At 44.6% G+C, this 18,668-nt stretch overlaps 1 protein-coding gene across 2 annotated transcripts; it reads right to left on the bottom strand.

Annotated features, from left to right (window-relative positions):
• Positions 1-7,371: 7,371 nt before the first annotated feature.
• Positions 7,372-15,400, bottom strand: LOC121715239 (GTPase IMAP family member 4-like). Of its 2 annotated transcripts, none has more exons than XM_042100726.1 (3): positions 15,337-15,400; positions 13,171-13,280; positions 7,372-7,667 (listed from the first exon to the last, which is right to left on the bottom strand). In XM_042100726.1, the coding sequence occupies exons 2-3, from the start codon at positions 13,253-13,255 to the stop codon at positions 7,372-7,374; spliced, it is 381 nt and encodes a 126-aa protein (XP_041956660.1). In that variant the 5' UTR covers positions 13,256-13,280; positions 15,337-15,400. The 2 variants fall into 2 exon arrangements, with proteins under 2 accessions (XP_041956660.1, XP_041956659.1); XM_042100725.1 differs by lacking the exon at positions 15,337-15,400 and adding an exon at positions 14,959-15,028.
• Positions 15,401-18,668: the final 3,268 nt, after the last annotated feature.

The following is an 18,668-nucleotide window of genomic DNA, read 5'->3' as shown; positions in this document are numbered from 1 at the left end:
ATGTAACTTGTTTGTACAGGCTGTGTACAAAATAAATAGGCCTAATCCCAAATATGCTTCTGTAAGACTGTCTGACAGACCCAGCCCACCCACTGCAGCTGTGTTTGTTAGCAGCGGGGTCTCAAATGTTTTGGCCCACTTGCTTTGCTCAGTTTGCTTTTGTTAATGACCCAACACAGATAAAGCACCCAGAAAAAAAGAGAACCCCCCACCCAGAGAAACAGAAAAAGTGCAATGCATTCCATCACATGGATCAAAGAATAAAAAAAGCACATAAATGTTACACTCATATGCACATGGAACCGTGTTTAGTTTGCATGTCTTCCAGACAGATCTGTTTGTAAGACCATGTTTGGCACTAGATGTGAATTAGCTTCCAGTATCAGGCTATTTACCTCTAGCTCTGCGCTCCATTCCTGGACTGTAAACATACCTTTTCACTGGTTTCACAAAATTGTGTGTTGCAACATCATTAGCAAACAGTCTATCAACAGGTCCTAACTGAGGATGCTCAAAGCATTCAGTTTCATACATGTCTCACAAATGAAAAAGCGGATCCTAATACACAGTGGTCAGACCTGCAGACTGTAAAGGTCTGTGTTTCTGGACAGCCTGATCTCAAAACAAGTGTTCTGGAAGCGAGACATCCACAAAGTGGTTAAAAAGGGCAACACTATTACGTACAACCCACAGCATAATTGGGAAATAACAAGCTTGCATTATGCATGGTTAAATGGTATAAGTTAGGCCTATTACACAACATAAATGTGCTGGCGACCCAAATAAAATCTCCTGCGACCCAACCGTGGGTCGCGACCCAGTCTTTGGGAACCAATGGCCTAGAAATCTAGACACACCCTAGCGGCAGCAAATTTAATTGCATTATGTGCATAATTGCATTATGTGCATTATGTAACATGGTCGACAGAGTGCAGGTGACAGTGTCACAGGCTATCTTCACATTAGTGAAATAAAAATAACATTAAAGGGATAGATGTTTTCTTTTGATGCAAATAGTTGCTCAAAGCAATACAATAGAAGAATAGATTTTTATGTTATGACTACCAAGTTAGTCAAAAACTGTCTAAAAAGGTCATGATCCTACCCCATCAAACACATTACATAGTGCAACATCAAAGCATTCCAGGTGCGCATTGGCAAAGTCTCCATATTATAAGTGTGTTAGAATGAGTTTGAAGCCATTCAAACGCAAAATGACTGCACTGCACTTTTAGCTTACTGAGGAACCTGGAATAGGTAGAGAATTCTATCCGGTTGTTAAGCCCTGTTTGTTGCTCAAGAACATGAACTTGAACGTTCACCTTTGAGAGGGTTTGTTAGTGAACATCCGGAACAAAGAGATCTTTTGTGTCATTGTGTCACTCTCATGGTTACCATATCTCCCCGCACAAGTCCTTTCAGCTTCCTACCTCTTCCTGAGACCAAAGGCCCCAGTGTAATCATTCTATCAGCACCCTGAAAGATGCCACATGAGCAAACCAGGGCCTGCAGAGCAAAGCATCCAGCCATATAAATCTGTTGACTGAAGCCTCTGCAATTGAGCACATCTCAATTCACATTTATTCATTTAGCAGACACTGTTGTCCAAAGTGACTTACATATGTCAACTATATTAGAAGGGATTACATTGTCCCCGGAAAAACTCCACCTGTTGAGGAGTGAATTCTTTAAGACAATGCCGTTCTGCAGAGAGTGAATTATTTTCCTGGCTCTTTCTAGAATTCTACACAAACATTCTATAGTTTCAGTGTTCTTAAAATTGTTTAACCCTTAAAGGAGTACCGTCACACCGGTGTGACGGGAATGTTGAGAAATGAACTTTCTAAAGAATATCTGGGTTCATTGAATTCAACATAGAATTTTAGAACCTTCAATTGTTGCGGAACTTAGAATGTTCAAAAACCTACACCTTTAAGGGTTAATGGCAGGAAAGTCCCTGAGGGTAATTGTTGCGTCATGGTATAGAACCTTTTTCAAAAACTTCTAATCACATATTTGTGATCGTACTCCCAGAAGCCCAGCTGCATCTGATCACATATTTGTGACCGTACTCCTCAACAGGTTAACCACTACACTGCATCGCTCAATCTCAAACACATATGAGAAATGGTGTACTGATATTCATAAACACATCTTGTACAATCATCCTCTTTGTTCCCGACAGCAAATAGCCAAATTCATATAGGTGACCTCAGTCATCTGAATCTGAAAGAATGAAGATCTCAAAGAAAATCAGGAAAACTCCAGGTCCATCTGATATTTTTTGGACCCCTTCCAAGTTGTCTTGAACCCTTTGCAACACAATATGTGAGGTTAAACTTGTCACACAGTTATTAATGGTAAGGCCGACAAGTTCATGCATTTCTTATATATTGTCAGATATACAAGGATACAAGGATACAAGGAAGTTTATTGTCACATGCATATAGTTACTGGAAGTAAGAAATGCAGTGAAATTATGTCTGGTGTCAGCCTGGGGGGGGGGGGGGGGGGGGGTAAAAAAGGTGGGGGAGGATTGGGATTGGGTGGGGGGCACCAACAAGGAGCACCCAAGAGCAACAGGGGCAAGGAAAAACTCCCTTACCAAGAAACCTTGGGCAGATCCACGGCTCAAGGGGCTAACCCAACTGCCAGGGGTCTTGGTGTGTGTGTTGGGGGGATGACAGGGGAGATGGGATAGTGTGCTGTGTATGTGGGGAGAGGGCAGTGTGCAATATGTGTGTTGGAGAAGCTTCCTCATGAGACAATGTGCTGTGTATTGGGGGGGGGGCAGTGTGCTGTAAGTATGTTGGGGATGTGTGTTGGAGAAGCTTCCTGATGAAATAATGTGCTGTGTATGTAGGGCAGGGACTTACTATTGCAAGCAGAGTACTGTATGTAATGTATGTGAGTGATGACAGTGAAGATGTGTGTGTGGGCGGGAGTGGAGCAGTGACTGTGTGTGTGTGTGTGTAGTGTGTGTGTGTGGGTAGGTGGGGGCAGTGTGCTGTAAGTATGTAGAGGATGTGTGTTGGAGAAGATCCTGAAGACAATGTGCTGTGTATGTGTGTGGGGGGGGGGGGGGGCAGTGTGCAGCAAGTATGTAGAGGAGTGCTGTATGTATGTGAAGTGATGACAGTGATGATGTAAGTGTGTGTGTTGGGGATGGGGGTGGGGTGGGGGGTGGGGGGGCAGAAAGGCTAGGCAATCAAGGACATGGGTAGATGGAGGAGAAATCAAAAATAATAAATAAAAAGTGTGCAAAAGTTGGAGAAAGTCAGATATGTGTGTGTGTGTGTGTGTGTGTGTGTGTGTGTGTGTGTGTGTGTGTGTGTGTGTGTGTGTGTGTGTGTGTGTTTTGACGTGTGATGAAATAAGAAAATAAATAAAAGGTCTGTAGCATAGGGAGAGGGATGTAAAAGTGCTAAAAGTCTTGTAGGTGTGTGTGGGTGTGTGTGTGTGTGGGGGGGGGGGGGTCATGAGTGCTGAGGAGTGAATGAGTGCAAAGTCAGTATAGTGTGAGTTCAGAGTTGGGAAATGTTTGAGAGTGCTGAGGAGTGAATGTGTGCAAAGTCAGTATAGTGTGAGTTCAGAGTTCGGATGGCCTGGGGATAAAAACTTCTCCTGAGTCTCTCAGTTCTGGCTTTGTGTACATAGGCATCTTCTTGATTTCAGCGGTAGGAATAATCCATTGTTAGGATGAGAAGAGTCCTTCATAATCTTTTGGGCTCTTAGGAGTACTCTTCTGGAATAGATATCTTGTAGAGCAGGGAGTTGAGTTCTTATAGTACGTTCAGCTGAGCGCACTACTCTCTGCAGAGTACTACAATCTCTAACTGGGGAGTTCCCATACCAGGTGATGATGCTACCAGTTAGAACACTCTCAACCGCTGAAGTGTAGAAGGCCTTCATGATGGATGTAGAAACTTTGAATTTCCTTAGCTGACAAAGGAATTAGAGTCGTTGTCTGGACTTCTTCAGAACATATTGAGTGTTAACAGTCCATGTTAAGTCTTCAGTAATGTGGACACCAAGGTATTTAAAACTTGTGACTCTCTCTACAGGTATATTGTATAGCACAAGGAAATCCTACCCAGTATACACTACAACTAGCCTGACGAGCCAGACGCACATTAAAATGTAGGGTCTGGGGATGCAACATTCGCAGTGCTCAGTCCGAGGGGCGGGATAATTAGTTGTGTTTCAAATTCCCTCTGCATGCAATAGGGTAGCGCTACAACTCATGAGTCCCATGTGTTTTTCCACCAGCGGAGCTAGTTGGCTAGTTCAAACTTTTGCCTACTTAAAAAAAGCTTAGCTTGTGTCACGCTCTTCACCAACAGCAACATCCACCTTCTTTGTTTTCAAGTAGCAGAATTCACACCGAACCGTTTCAACTCTGCCATCAATCATTATGTTAAGCCCGCCTAACAACTCTATACACAATGGTATTGGCCCTATCGAAGTTTCATTTTTCCAGCTTGCAAGCCAACAGAGAGTTGCTAGACTAACCCGGGCAGCAAATTAAATTTGCTGCCGCTAGGGTGTGTCTAGATTTCTAGGCCATTGGTTCCCAAAGACTGGGTCGCAGGAGATTTTATTTGGGTCGCCACCACAATTTATGTTGTGTAATAGGCCTAACTTATACCATTTAACCAGGAAAGCTAACACACAGTAAAAACCCATCATTCACCTTCTGTATCTCCCGCTGATGGACATTACTGAACCAAACACCCCATATGATCAGTCGGTTCATTACCTTGATAGGCGTGTCTGTATAAACAACCTGCTGGAGATTGGCCCCATGGATGTACTCATTAGCAATGAGGATCTGTGTCTCGCTTTTGGCTACAGCCATCATCCGCACAATGTTGGGGTGAGATAAACTCCTGAAGAATAGTAAATGTGAGCTTTGGTCAATATTTTAACAAATGGAATTTAATAATGTTTACAGTACAGTATACTGATGGTATTAATGCAGTTGCATGCATATTGTAAAAACATAAAAAACAGAATAACCAAACAATTATGTTTGAATGGCATAAATAGGATGATATTTATTGAACTGAACAATAAACCATAAATAAACATATATACACATACACAGACACACACTTACAAAGGTATGAGAAACTCATTTGTGATGACTGAACTATCTTCAATGCGGATGATCTTTACAGCAGCAGTGGTTCCCTGGTACAAGCCTGAGTAAACTGTTCCATATGATCCTTTTCCAATGCAATTATTGTAGTTCACAGTTATTGTAGATACATCCTTCAGATGGTCTAGAATTAGCAGAACATACTCAAAGTTGTAGGGTAGATTGAGCCTTTTATGAAACACAACAAATTATGCACTGAACAAAAAAATATAATTTCAACATGAAACAATCTCAAAGATGTTACTGACTTGAAGTTGCTATAAGTCTGTGAATGCACAGTATTGTGGATACTGCATGATATTTGAGAGAAACATCCTTTCTGTTGCCATGGAGAAAATTACATCTTTTCTCACAGTTCACGAAACATGGGACCAAAACATCATGTTATATATTTATATTTCCTTAGCCTATAGGTGTATTACTAATATCCCATTAATTAATGAGTTTTGGAAATGTACATGATATAGTATAGTGCTGAGGCTATTTACCCCCTGTTGGACTGTCCCCAGTGTTTCCCCTGTTCTGTTCTGAGTGTGTGTCTTGCTCCCTCCTGTGCCACAACTAATTTCTGATGGGTTTATGATTGGGGGAAATAATTAGTGGGTTTAGATAGAGCAATGTTTGATAAGGGGTGGGGTCATTGAAGGGCATCCTAAGACGTTCAGTAAAGTTTAGTCAGAGAAGGGAAATATTAATTGTGAGTGAGCTGTGTTGTGTTGTGTTGTGTTTTTGAGCAAGTGAACAGTGATTATTTATTTATTTATTAATTTAAACATGGGTTTGTTGTTTTTGACAAGTTAGTGTGACTCCAGACTCTCTCACCCAGCAGCTCCATGTGTTCCTGTACTGCTCTTCTGTCTGTCTCTGTGAATGATGCACTCACATTAATGTTCAGGATGGGGTCCTGGAGGACACAGAGACACACTGATGGCAATCTCTCGTTTATCACGCTCAGGAGTTTGCTACAGTGTAGTAACTCCACCATCCTGGTGCCTCCACTACAGTGATGCGTCTTCCTGCTGTTTGTCCTTCTCTCTTCACACACTCAGCTGATCTTCCTGAGGTGCTAAACTCCTATCTGCCCAGTATGGTGTTTACTGATGAACTCTTCCCTTCTCTTCTGTTCCCCAGCAGCACAATCCCATGTCTGAGATGTGTGGAACTCCACCTGGAAATAGAAGGATTATAATTCTGTGAAGCCCACTGCAAATCCTTTTACTATCATAGAATTATCATTGATTAACTCTGGGCTTTTGTGTATGTTTTAGTTGTGCAATTTGTGTGTGTCTTAGATGTGATTGCTATGTTCTTGTGTTTCAGGTGTGAGTGTGAGTGTGTGTGTGTGTGTGTGTGTGTGTGTGTGTGTGTGTGTGTGAGTGTGTGTGTGTGTGTGTGTGTGTATGTGGTGTGTGTGTGTGTGTGTGTGTGTGAGTGTGTGTGTGCGTGTGAGTGAGTGTGAGTGAGTGTGTCTGTGTGTGTGTGTGTGTGTGTCTGTGTGTGTGTGTGTGTATGTGGTGTGTGTGTGTGTGTGGCCTCTGTTTCCTGTGTGTGGGTGTGTGTGTGTGTGTGTGTGTGTGTGTGTGTGTGTGTGTGTGTGTTTGAGACAGGGAGGGACAGAGAGAGAGAAATAGGGAAGGAGACAGAGAGAGATAGAGAGAGAGAGAGAAGGAGGAAGAGACAGAGTTTGTGTAAAAAAGGAAAACAGAGGGAGCAAATACAGGACAGAGTGATAATGCATGGAGTACACATGAGCTGTGAGAAGTTCATTTAAACATGTCTTGTGTAAATCTGAGTGCTGGAAATGTCTCTCACCTGCTGATGATCTGAGAGTCTGTCTCTGCTTCTGCACCTTCATCTTCCTCTCCTCTGCTCTTCTGTCTTCTTCCTTCTTCTTCTCTTGCAGTTTCATAGAAATATTTCTGTGAAAGTGAAACTGATGGCCTCTGTTTCCTGCCACCATCTCCTCTATCTTCACCAGCAGCTCTGTCACCTGGCCACCATCACTCTTCTCATTGTCTACAACATGATACCTGTTCCCACATTTCTCTACAACCCACTGCAGAGCCTCTCCTCCACTCTCAATGTGCTGCTCAATACTTGTGTCTCCCAGCCAGTACCCATAGGTAAACAGCACTATAGTGTGACTCCAGGCACTCTCACCCAGCAGCTCCATGTGTTCCTGCACTGCTCTTCTGTATGTTTCTGTCAATTCATATTATCAGTACCACAGCATGGGGTCCTGGAGGACACAGAGACACACTGAGGACAATCTCTCGTTTATCACGTTCAGGAGTTAGCTCTACAGTGGAGTTAATCCACCATCCTGGTGCCTCCACTACAGTGATGTGTCTCCCTGCTGTTTCTCCTTCTCTCTTCACACACTCAGCTGTTCTGCCTACAGTATCAAACTCCTTTCTGCCCAGGATGGTGTTTCCTGATGAACTCTTCCCAGCAGCTCTGTTCCCCAGCAGCACAATGCCCATGTCTGAGATGTGTGGAACTCCACCTGGAAACAGAAGGATTGTAATTCTGTGACTATGTTTTAGTTGTGCATTTGTGTGTCTCTAAGATGTGATGGCTGTGTGTGTGTGTGTGTGTGAGAAAGTGTGTCTGTGTGTGTGTGTGTGTGTGTGTGTGTGTGTGTGTGTGTGTGTGTGTGTGTGTGTGTGTGCGTGTGTATGTGTGTGTTTGTGTGTGTATGTGTGTCTGTGTGTGTGGCGTGAGGGTGTGTGTGTATGTGTCTGTGTGTGAGAGTGTGTGTGTGTGTGTGTGTGTGAGTGTGAGAGTGTGTGTGTGTGTGCGCGAGTGATGTTGTTTTCTAAACAAAGTTCGGGAGGAGCCTTCGGGATGATTGACAGCAATTAACTCACCCACTGCCGCCGCAGGGTATTTAAGCCGACCTCCTTTTCCATACATAACACGCTCCGGCGTCCGCGAAATCATTCAGTCCGAGTATTGTTCGCACAGACAAGACAGCTATCATGGAACTGGAAATCCACGCCTCTTCCAGCGATCTGGAGGACAACTTCGTCCCGCCAACACCCGACACCCAAGGCCTTCCGCCGGGCGAAAATAATCCTACTCGTTCCCCTCGCCGCCAGCGTAGGGAACCAAGCACACAGGGTCGCAGAAGGCGCTCCTCTCCTGCCCCCGTCCGGGGCAGCATCTCTCGCTCAGTCTCATCTCGCGGCAGCACCAGGACCCAGCGCCAGCAAGGCGATGACCCTATTCACTGGACAGTGGCCCGCATCCGCAGCACTCTCCATTCCCGCGGCATCGCATTCCGTAGGTCGGATAACCCGGTCTTTTCGTCCTCCCGCTCCCCCCCCTTGTTTTCCTCTCCGGAACAGGAAGTAGGCTGCTCTTTCTGGCATCATGGCCATTCAGCCGGACGAAGCTCACACCACCAGCCACCTCGCGAACCGGGCACGCCGACAGCACTCTCCGGCACCACACGCTTCAGAGCGTATCATTCCGCCGCTTCAGCCACAGCTACTGCCACGTCAGCGGCTCAGGCTCCTTCCCGCCGACTTTCTTCCCGCCGCATCTCCACCGTAGTTCCGGGTCCGACTCCACTTCTCCAGACGGCCCCGGTAGCGACCGCGTCGCTACTCCCCCCACCCATTCCTTCCCTCCCCCATCCACCTCCCCTAGCCAGGACTCGGTCCAGGGCTGCCCCACCTCCAGTCGTTCCGACGACTGCTCCCTCCCTCCCCCCTTTCCCCCCTCCCCTTTCCATTCCGGGAGCCACGTCTGTACAGCACGCCTCAGCTCACGAAGCGTCAGCTCGAAGATTCCACTCGCTGGCTCCCCATCTCTCTTACGAGCTAGCGAGCACCTGGTCTCAGCCGGCGCCGATAGCGACCGCGTCGCTACTCCCCCCTAACCCTCTTTCCTTCCCCGTCCCACTCCCCGCGACCCTGTCCCAGGTTGCTCCCCTTCCGGTCGCGTCAGCGACCGCTCCCTCCCTCCCCCCTTTTCTCCCTTCCCATCTCTTCCCCGGCTCCGCGCTAGACCAGCCCGCCGCAGTGAGTCATTCGCACTCAGCGAGTGCCGCGGACCACGACGTCCCGTTCCGGCTTCCAAGCTATTCATTAGCCACAGCAAAGGCCCTTCCACCGCCTCCTCACGCTACAGCATTCCACCACCAGTCACAGCGTCCACCAGGAACCTCATCTTGTCAGGTGCAGACGTAGACCTTTCTACCATTCTTCCCTCCCTTCCTATTCCCTCTCATAACCGGGATTTAGTGTGCGGCGAACTGGTTTTAACATTCTGGCCCAGCATCAAAAATTCTGTAATTTCCCGAGTTCACCGTAGCTTTTACCATCTACACAGAAGTCATCTGTTCCGTGTTCCCCAGCCGACGCAAAGAGTTAAATGACTACCTGGCCATCATCGCCGGCCTAGCCGTGTCCTACGGGGGAGCCCATTTTTATACGTACCACCGGCTGTGTAGTGGCAAAAAACAATGCTTAGGTTTTTCCTGTAACCCCCTGTTTTCTTCCTATTGTTTTCAACCACCTGGAGAATGCGGGTGCAGGGTCAGACTCGCGGCCCGAATCCAAGAAAATCCAAGAAGGTTGTTGTTGAAAGCTTGTCGGTATTTATTGCAAATAAATATAAGGTATAAAATAAAGTTGCAAATTGCTTTAAATGTCCATAAGTATGTCTTTGGAGCGGAGTTCAGCTTTCTCCGTAGCCAAGCTCCGGTAACGCAGATCCAGGCCGAGGTCAAAGACTGTAACTGCTGGCACGCCTTCTCCTCGTCATGCGCTACACGCCCCAATTTATAGGGTAGCACCCTCTCCACCTGTAGAAGGAGCACTCTCCAATGGAACGAAAAAGACAACTATAAGTAAATTATGAAACCAAAAATAAACTCAAATGCGGCTCCTACAGGCTGTTTTCAGCAAAATGCGCCGCCAGAGTCGGCCTCTGGAACCAAAACCCCTACTGGGGCGCGCTCGATATGGAGCTCCATAACCGCGTTTTCCTAGGACTTAAGCCATCTTGTCCCCTCTGCAATAGCCCCAGTCACGGCGCGGTCGAGTGTCCACTAGTCAACCCCGACCACCAACTCCCCAGCACCAGCTCCACAGCCCCGAAATCCTCATCCTATGTTCCCCGCATCCCCGATGCTTTGGCAGGAGAAGCCAGGGAAGAAGACGAGCATTCCTGGAAAGGTCGAGAAATCTGCCGAAGATTTAACTTTGCTCAGTGTCGCCAATCCTCCTGCCGTTACCTCTACGTTTGCAGCTACTGCGCAGGCGCCCACGCCAAGTCAGTCTGTTCCGCACTCAAGAACATAAATAAAAAGTTTAAAAAGTACCTCTCCAAAACTCCAATCATTGTTCCTGCTCTCCATTCAGAACTTCAGTCCAATCCAAATAGGGAATTTTGCGACTATTTGACTTCGGGGTTGACGCACGGGTTCCATCCAGGTGTTTTAGCAAGACCTACAGAGTCTTTCGTTTGTAAAAACCTTCAATCCGCCGTCGAAGATCCAGAGGTGGTCACCTCACTCCTAAGCAAAGAGGTCGAATCCGGTTTTATGATCGGTCCGTTCACCAAGCCTCCATTCCCAGTCTACAGGATCAACCCCATAGGCGTAGCTACGCGCAAATACTCAGGGAAAAAGAGACTTATCATCGACCTTTCAGCTCCGCACAATAGTACCACTCCCAGCATTAACAGTTTGATTCCACTAGAAGAGTTCTCGCTGCACTACCACTCCGTCGACGACGCTATCGCTCTGATTAAAAAGGCAGGCAGACGTTGCTGGCTAGCTAAAGCGGACATCACCTCAGCCTTCAAAGTCATGCCCATTAATCTTGAATTCTGGCACCTCTTCGGAGTCAAATGGCATAAGAGATACTATTTCGCAGTTCGCCTCACCTTCGGCTTTTTGATACGCTATCAGAAGCCTTGTGCTGGATTCTCCAAAATAATTATAAGCTCCCATTTCTCGTTCATCTTCTGGATGACTTTCTCGTATTTATCCCCCATTCCTACCCACCGGCCCTAGGCATTTCTACGCTAGTTGACGTATTCAACAAACTGGGAGTCCCACTCTCAGTCGAGAAGACGTGCGGTCCTTTATCCAGACTCGGATTCCTCGGAATCATTTTAGATACCGAGGAATTCTCTTCATCTCTCCCTAAAGAGAAAAAAAACAGAATCTCTTTACTGTTGAACGAGTTTATAACCTCGCCATCTCACACCAAACAAGAAGTTCTCTCCCTTCTAGGCCACCTCAATTTCGCCATGCGAATCGTTCCCCAGGGCCGCCCTTTCATCTCGCATCTCCTAAACTGCGCCTCAGCAACCCCATCTCTCGAAGACGTCGGAACTCTAGATGCCCAGTGTCTGGCCGATCTCAAACTCTGGAGGATGTTTTTAGACGAATGGAATGGCCTGTGCATGTTCTACGACGACTGCCAATCATCTCCAGAAGACCTCCAGTTATACACCGACGCAGCCCCCCCAATAGGCTTCGGAGGCTTTTTCAAAGGGTGCTGGTTTGCATCCCCGTGGCCTACTGGACTGCTTGGTCTTGCTTCAAACAGTTCCATGCAAAGCACTCACATCCATTTCCCAGTTTCGATGCAGTCACCATATCATTATTTATCACCTACGCCCACACTTCACTCGGGATCAGAGTCTCTTCCATTAGAGTCTACCTAGCTGGCATTCATTTCTTCTTCAAACTCCTCCACAGCTCCGAATGCCCTTCCTTCTCCGACACCAGGATAGGCTTGTTAATCAAAGGTATCCGCAGGCAACAGCCAGTCCCCCAAGACTCCCGCCTTCCCATTACCTCAAGCATTCTCGCCACCTGCCTCGCTACCCTTCGCAAAGGGTTCATTTCACCGCATTCCGATTTCACCATCTCCGTTATGTTTCTACTGGCCTTTTTTGGGCTGCTGAGATGTAGCGAGTTTACATGCCCTTCGTCCCTCTTCATTCCCGATGTCCACCCGTGCATCGCAGATCTAGAGCAGCTAGACCAAGACACCATTCGATTTACCATCAAACAGAGTAAAACCGACCAGTTCCGAAAAGGACACTCCATATTCATTTTTAACTCCGCCTCAGATCTTCAGCCTTTCCAATACCTATCTCACTACATCTCATATCGGTCAGCTCAAGCTTCGTCTACTAGCCCGCTCTTCGTGTCAGATGAAGGGCTACCCATCACTCGCCACAGGTTCCAGACACTCTTAAAAACCATTCTAGTCAAATCTGGTTTTCCCGCGGACCGCTACTCCGCACACTCCTTCAGGATAAGAGCTGCCACAACAGCCGCGCTCAACGGCTTATCGGAATAACAAATTAAAATACTGGGCCGTTGGTCCTCGGATGCCTACCAGTCCTACATCCGCTCCAATCTAGCGGATTTACGACTTGCTCAGCAAGCACTTATGTAGTCGGTAGCGGCCTTTCTCTGTGATCTTTTGGGGTGCAAGCGGTCATCGCTCTATCACGATCTCCGCTCCAGGCACTCCAGGACCACGGACAGCTACCTCGCCAAACACGCACTTCTCCCATATGCTCTAGTCTAGCTGAAGCAATCATATCGAAGGGCGAACTAGTGAATGTGTGTATGTGTGTGTGTGTGTGAGAGTGTGTGTGTGTGTGCGAGTGTGTGTGTTAGTGTGTGAGTGTGTGTGTGTGTGTGTGTGTGTGTGTGTGTGTGTGTCTGTGTGTGAGTGAGAGAGTGTGTCTGTGTCTATGTCTCTGTATGTGTGTGTCTCTGTGTGTGTCTCTGTGTGCTGGGTGCTGTGTGTGTGTGTGTGTGTGAGTGTCTGTGTGTGAGTGTCTGTGTGTGTCTATGTGTGTGTGTGTGTGAGAGAGTGTGTGTGTGAGTGTGTGTGTGTGTGTGCTATTGAATGTGTAAGTGATGCTCTTTGTGTTTTTGTGCCAATCACGGAGATCCGGTATGTGTGTGTGTGTGTGTGTGTGTGTGTGTCTCATGTGTAGGCTTGACAGCTGGAGGTTTCTCTCACCTGCTGCTGATCTGAGAAACTCTCTCTGCTTCTTCACCTTCATCTTCCTCTCCTCTGCCCTCCCCGCTGCTCTCCACTTCTCCATCTTCAATACAGTCAAAACCTTATACCTGAACAAACATGCAAACATTTCTGAATTCACAATAAATCTCTACTACAGAATTTATTTCATCAAAACAGTGATAAACAACTTTTGTTTTGTGGACAGAATGTTTTCTTCATCCTGGTAAATAATTTTGTACACAAAGTGGACCAACCTTTCTTCTATTTTAGTGTGTGTCAATCATCACATTTGTTTTCTTTGCCAAAAAGAACATGGTCTCTTAAATATGGTCTTAACAAGTGTTAACCTGTTTATGTATTTGAGGACAAATTGTATTACATTGTTTTATGATTTAGCCATGAAAGAATCCATCATAGTACATACAGCCAACAATTCGGCATCCCAACTCGGCATCCTAACAATTTTATTGTATCATGCTTGCTCAATGATGAACTGTACTTTCTCTTAACCCATTCTAAGCATTAATCAACCTTTTAAAAAAGCATCTCTGTTCCTCAAAACTACATAAATAACTTTAATTTTATGAAAAAAAATGTCCAAGCCTAAGATCTCTTCATGGCCAATAAACAAGCTTGAATTTACATTTGCACACCTCATTACTATAGTGTTATGTTCCTGGGTGTTTTGCACGTTGTTTTGGTTTGTTCAGAGCCCATATTCCCAAAGCATTTACACTAAGACTAGAGTACTCCTAAATCACACTAAACATTCTAAACTAAGAGCTTGCTTGCAGTGACCATGGTGACTGGCTGATGAGTGACAGCTCTGTGCTGGTGAGTGGGCAGTAGGGTTTGCCACTCTGCCATGCTGCTACACCCTGCTGCACCACTCAGCACAAGCCACACTCTGCAGCTCACGCCATCACCACCGCTCTCACCACTCTCAGAGGGAGAGTCCGACACGAAGGCCTGCAATGGCAGAGCCTGTTTTCCAGGCCTTGCTTTTGCTGTTCTGCTTAGAACCGGCCTTTATTTGTGGACTTTCTTTTCCCCTACTATTCTATTCCTGTATAGGCTATTAACTATTTTCAGCTTACCCTACATGACCTTTTTGTATTTATTCCATCTCAAACCAGTTGTTTACATTCCTGACCCCTAGACAGACATGACAACAGCGAGAGCTTATTAGCCCCACCTCAGTCTCACTCCCAACTCATCACATTTGGACTCTTTGGGTATCCCACAAGTTAACAGGACTGGTTTGTGAAACCATAAATCCAGGCTGCCAAATACCCTCTTTCTGAAAGGTCACTGGATCCCTGCAGTTCCCCGGTGGAAATACTCCTGAAATTGTTCCTGATATGCTGTGTGTCATAAAAGATGCACCTCTTTTGATAGGCTAACTGGGAGGATACACTGGGTCTGCAACTGAAGCACTACGTTTGTGTAGCGTAAAGATTGTTTTAGAGGACTGGTCTAATTTTTTGAACGTATGTGCCACTATCATGTCTGGTGTAGCCAGTTCCATTGATTATAGTGGGGATGGAGACCTTTGGACCTTGATGTTTTCTTTGTTGCTTGGTGAAGGAATCTCTAAATCTGCTAAAAATCGCTCTAAATCACTGATCATGCAGTATGGCCAGCCTGACTATCTCAGAGGCAGAGAGCAGAGTAGATGGACGAGTCCATGATATGACACAGCACGACAGTTGACACAGCAGGACATTTGAACTGAGTCATGTTCCAAGTGGGGATGCTGGACCAGTAGGAGGATTAATGACTTACTCAGCTGCAGTGTGGATCTCATGTGGCAATGCTGACTAGACAGCTGCTGATAGGTCCATGCCAGAACCATGTCCCTCTTTCTGTTACCTCAATGTAGCAATACGATTTTGAGCAAAACATATGTGATATTATATTCAATTAAGCTATGAGGAAGTCACCTCACTGCTAGACTTTTCTTACTAGATGAAGCAGGAACTGCAAAGCACCTTTGAGGTTGATGTTGATGATGTTGATGCCAGAGACTCTGCCAAAGAGAAAGTTGTAGACCTCCATGTCTGTGTATTTATGTGTGTGTCTGTGTGTGAGAGAGATAGAGAGCGAATGACTATGGTTGGGCTAAGGTCAAGAATCAGGTTATCCGATGGTACGTTAACTTACTTGATTTTTGAAAAGTGGTCATCTTCAGTCACAGGAGGTCAGTTCTGTTGTGGTGGTCTGCAGGAAGACCAATATTAATATTATTCTGTGATCAGAGAACAGATCAAAGCCCCAACATGTCTGTGCTTCTAGCAGTTTCTGACTGTGCATCTGCACTCCACATGAATCATTGATATTAGTATCAATATGCATGTGTCCAGATACAGTATGTTTCACCTTCATCTCCATATTCCAAATTCACCAAATGCATCCATCTGTGTTTATGTCTCTTATAGATGGATAGATAGATACTTTATTGATCCCCAGGGGAAATTCAAGACATTTTAATTGGCATGGTCCTGATGTGAATACTAAATAAAACAAAAAGGACGACACTCTTAATCAAACATAATCTGTAGCTGAATTAATGGCTTCTATTAAACCACGGTGTCCAAGTAGACTACTTTCTATAGAATGTCTGCATGATGTGGAGTGATAAGCTATTTCTAACAATGAAAAACGGTTGGGAAAGTGAAAGTCTATTTGTTGAGGCAGCCCTTGAGTCGGATGTGCTAATTAACATTGTATGGGTTCTTCCTTGGCCCATCCTACACCTCTAGACAAAATTTCATGAAAATAGTATCAGCAGTGTGTGTGAACTTGCACACAGAGACAGACAAAACAGATAAACTGCACTGAAAAACAGACCCAACTCAACTGTATCATCATATTATAAGACGTAGTTTATGATGCTTGACCATTCAACAGCTTCACTGAATGATATGACATGATCAAATAGGGGGAAAAAATGACTGGTGGAACATTTTTACCTAGGCCTACTCCCTACATGAGATGAAGACGGACATGTCGGAGTTAGAACCAAAGATTCTAGAGCGGAGAATATAGAATCTTTGGTTAGAACAGTGTTGTTCTATCAAAATGACTAGGAGTTGAACAAAGAAAATAAAGATAAAGAGAAGACTTGATGTTTGTCAAAATGACATTCCTCCAGATGTTAATATTGTATGCTTGACTTATGAATTGTACTCTTGTGAGTGTCCTTCTGTCAATAAAACAAAATGTCACAGCTCAGTAAAATAAGGCCAAGTAGCCAAGTCAAATGGTAGACAATCAATCATAAATTATGAATGCATAGTGGGGTATGTGTGTGGCATAGCTGAACTGCAGGGAAGAAAGCTGACCCTAGGCCTAATTTTACAGGTCACACAGATTGATATATTTGTATATACTGTAAATGTGTATGTACAGCGGGGGAAATAAGTATTGAACACGTCAACATTTTTTTCAGTAAGTATACTTCCAGTGAGGCTATTCGCATGAAATTTTCACCGGACATTAGTATTAACTTAGGTAATCCACACATATATAAAAATCTAAACATTAATGTCTAAAAGTAGAGTTATGAGTAAAAAAGTGGAATGGCACAGGGAAAAAGTATTGAACATGCTAAGAAAAAGCAGTACACAAAGGCAATGAATGGCAAGAAACAAACTGGAATTTATAAGTAATTAGAGAAATTATCCCTCCTATCTGTGCAAATTGATATAAGGTGGGTTAGTAGGCCTACATACTGGTGGGCTATAAAAAGGTTTTTTGTTACCAAGGTTACAAGAAACATTTCATGATGGGTAAAAGCAAAGAGCCCTCCCAAGACCTTTGCAACCTTATTGTTGCAAAACATATCAATGGAACTGGTTACAGATACACTTCAAAACTTCTGAATCATCCAGCAAGCAGTATTGGAGCCATTATCTGGAAGTGGAAGGAACATCACTGCATCATTAACTGGCCATGCACAGGATCTCCTTGCAAGATTTTTGACCAGGAAGTCAGAAGGATAGTCAGAAGAGTAGCCCAAGATCCAAGGACCACTCAGAGAAAGCTCCAGAAAGACTTGGAGGCAGCAGGTACAATTGTTACAGAGAAAATCATAGGTAATGCACTCCACCGCCATGGCCTCTATGCACGCTCATCCCGCATGACTCTATTGCTGAAGAAAAACATGTCAAACCTCTTTGAAAGTTTGCTACACAACATTTGGACAATCCTATGAAATACTGAGAGAATGTATTATGGTCTGGTGAGAGCAAAATTGAACTTTTCCGATGTCATACTACACACCATATTTGGAGGAGAAATGGCACTGTGCATCACCCTAAAAATACCATACCAACAGTGAGGTTTGGAGGTGGTGGCATCATGGTGTGGGGCTGTTTTTCATCTCATGGTACTAGCAGACTTCATACAGTTGAAGGAATGATGCATGGAGTCATTTTGTTCCGGGAGAATCTTTACATCCACCAGGATGATGAGGATGAGACATGGCTAAACCATTCAGCAAAGGAAACTCTCAATTGGTTTCAGAGAAAGGAAATCAAGGCCCTGACTTCAATCCAATTGAACAGTTTTGGAAGTTAACTAAAGATCAGGATTCACAAGAGACCCCTGGAATCTTCAATATTAAAGGACTATCTGTTTAAAAGAATGGGCCAGAATCACACCAGAATACTGTGACTGATTAGTTTTCGTCATACAGGAAATGCCTTGAAGCTGTCATTACGAATAAAGGCTTTTCCAAAAAGTATTTAAGACATTTCAGCAGGCGTGTTCAATACTTTTTTCCTGTGTCATTCCACTTTATTACACATAACTCTACCTATGGACTTTAATGTTTGGATTTTTTTATATGGGTGGATTATCTGAGTTAATAGTAATATCTGGTGAAAATGTCATGCAAATAGCCTCATTGGAAGTATACTTACTGAAAAAAATGTTGACGTGTTCAATACTTATTTTCCCCGCTGTGAGTCATGTGATTGTAAATGAAGCTACACAATGGAAATCTGACGTTTGCAAATAATATGGAACAGAAGGTTTCCTTTTTTCATTTGGTCACAAAATGAAGCCACTTGTAATTATCATCATTTTCATGATGTGCAGAATTCATATCCTTTATACTGAAACTTGGTCCAATGGCTCTTAATGGCAAAACAGGCTGTGAGACATTTCCTAAGGATGAAGCAGCCTATCTAAAATTAATTATATAGTGGAAAAATCAACACACATGCGCACAAACATACACACATGCACACACATACACAATGGCAAGCACCCGTTTCAAAACAATCCTGAAAAAGACTCAGATGCTCCGATGACAATGTTATTTTGAGCTGGGAAGGTATTCAAGAGTTTTCCAGATTGCATTGGAATCCTGTACAGTAAGTACTGCATGCAAATCTAGTTTTGATTTTGCGTCAAATCGTGGCTATGGTGGTGCAGTCACTTCTTTTGAAAAAAAAAAAAAAAGTGCTATGTATGTTGTAACATTGACT

Source organism: Alosa sapidissima, chromosome 8, assembly GCF_018492685.1.
Source record: "Alosa sapidissima isolate fAloSap1 chromosome 8, fAloSap1.pri, whole genome shotgun sequence".
Lineage (NCBI taxonomy): Eukaryota > Metazoa > Chordata > Actinopteri > Clupeiformes > Clupeidae > Alosa > Alosa sapidissima.
This window is presented reverse-complemented; position numbering and strand designations above follow the sequence as displayed.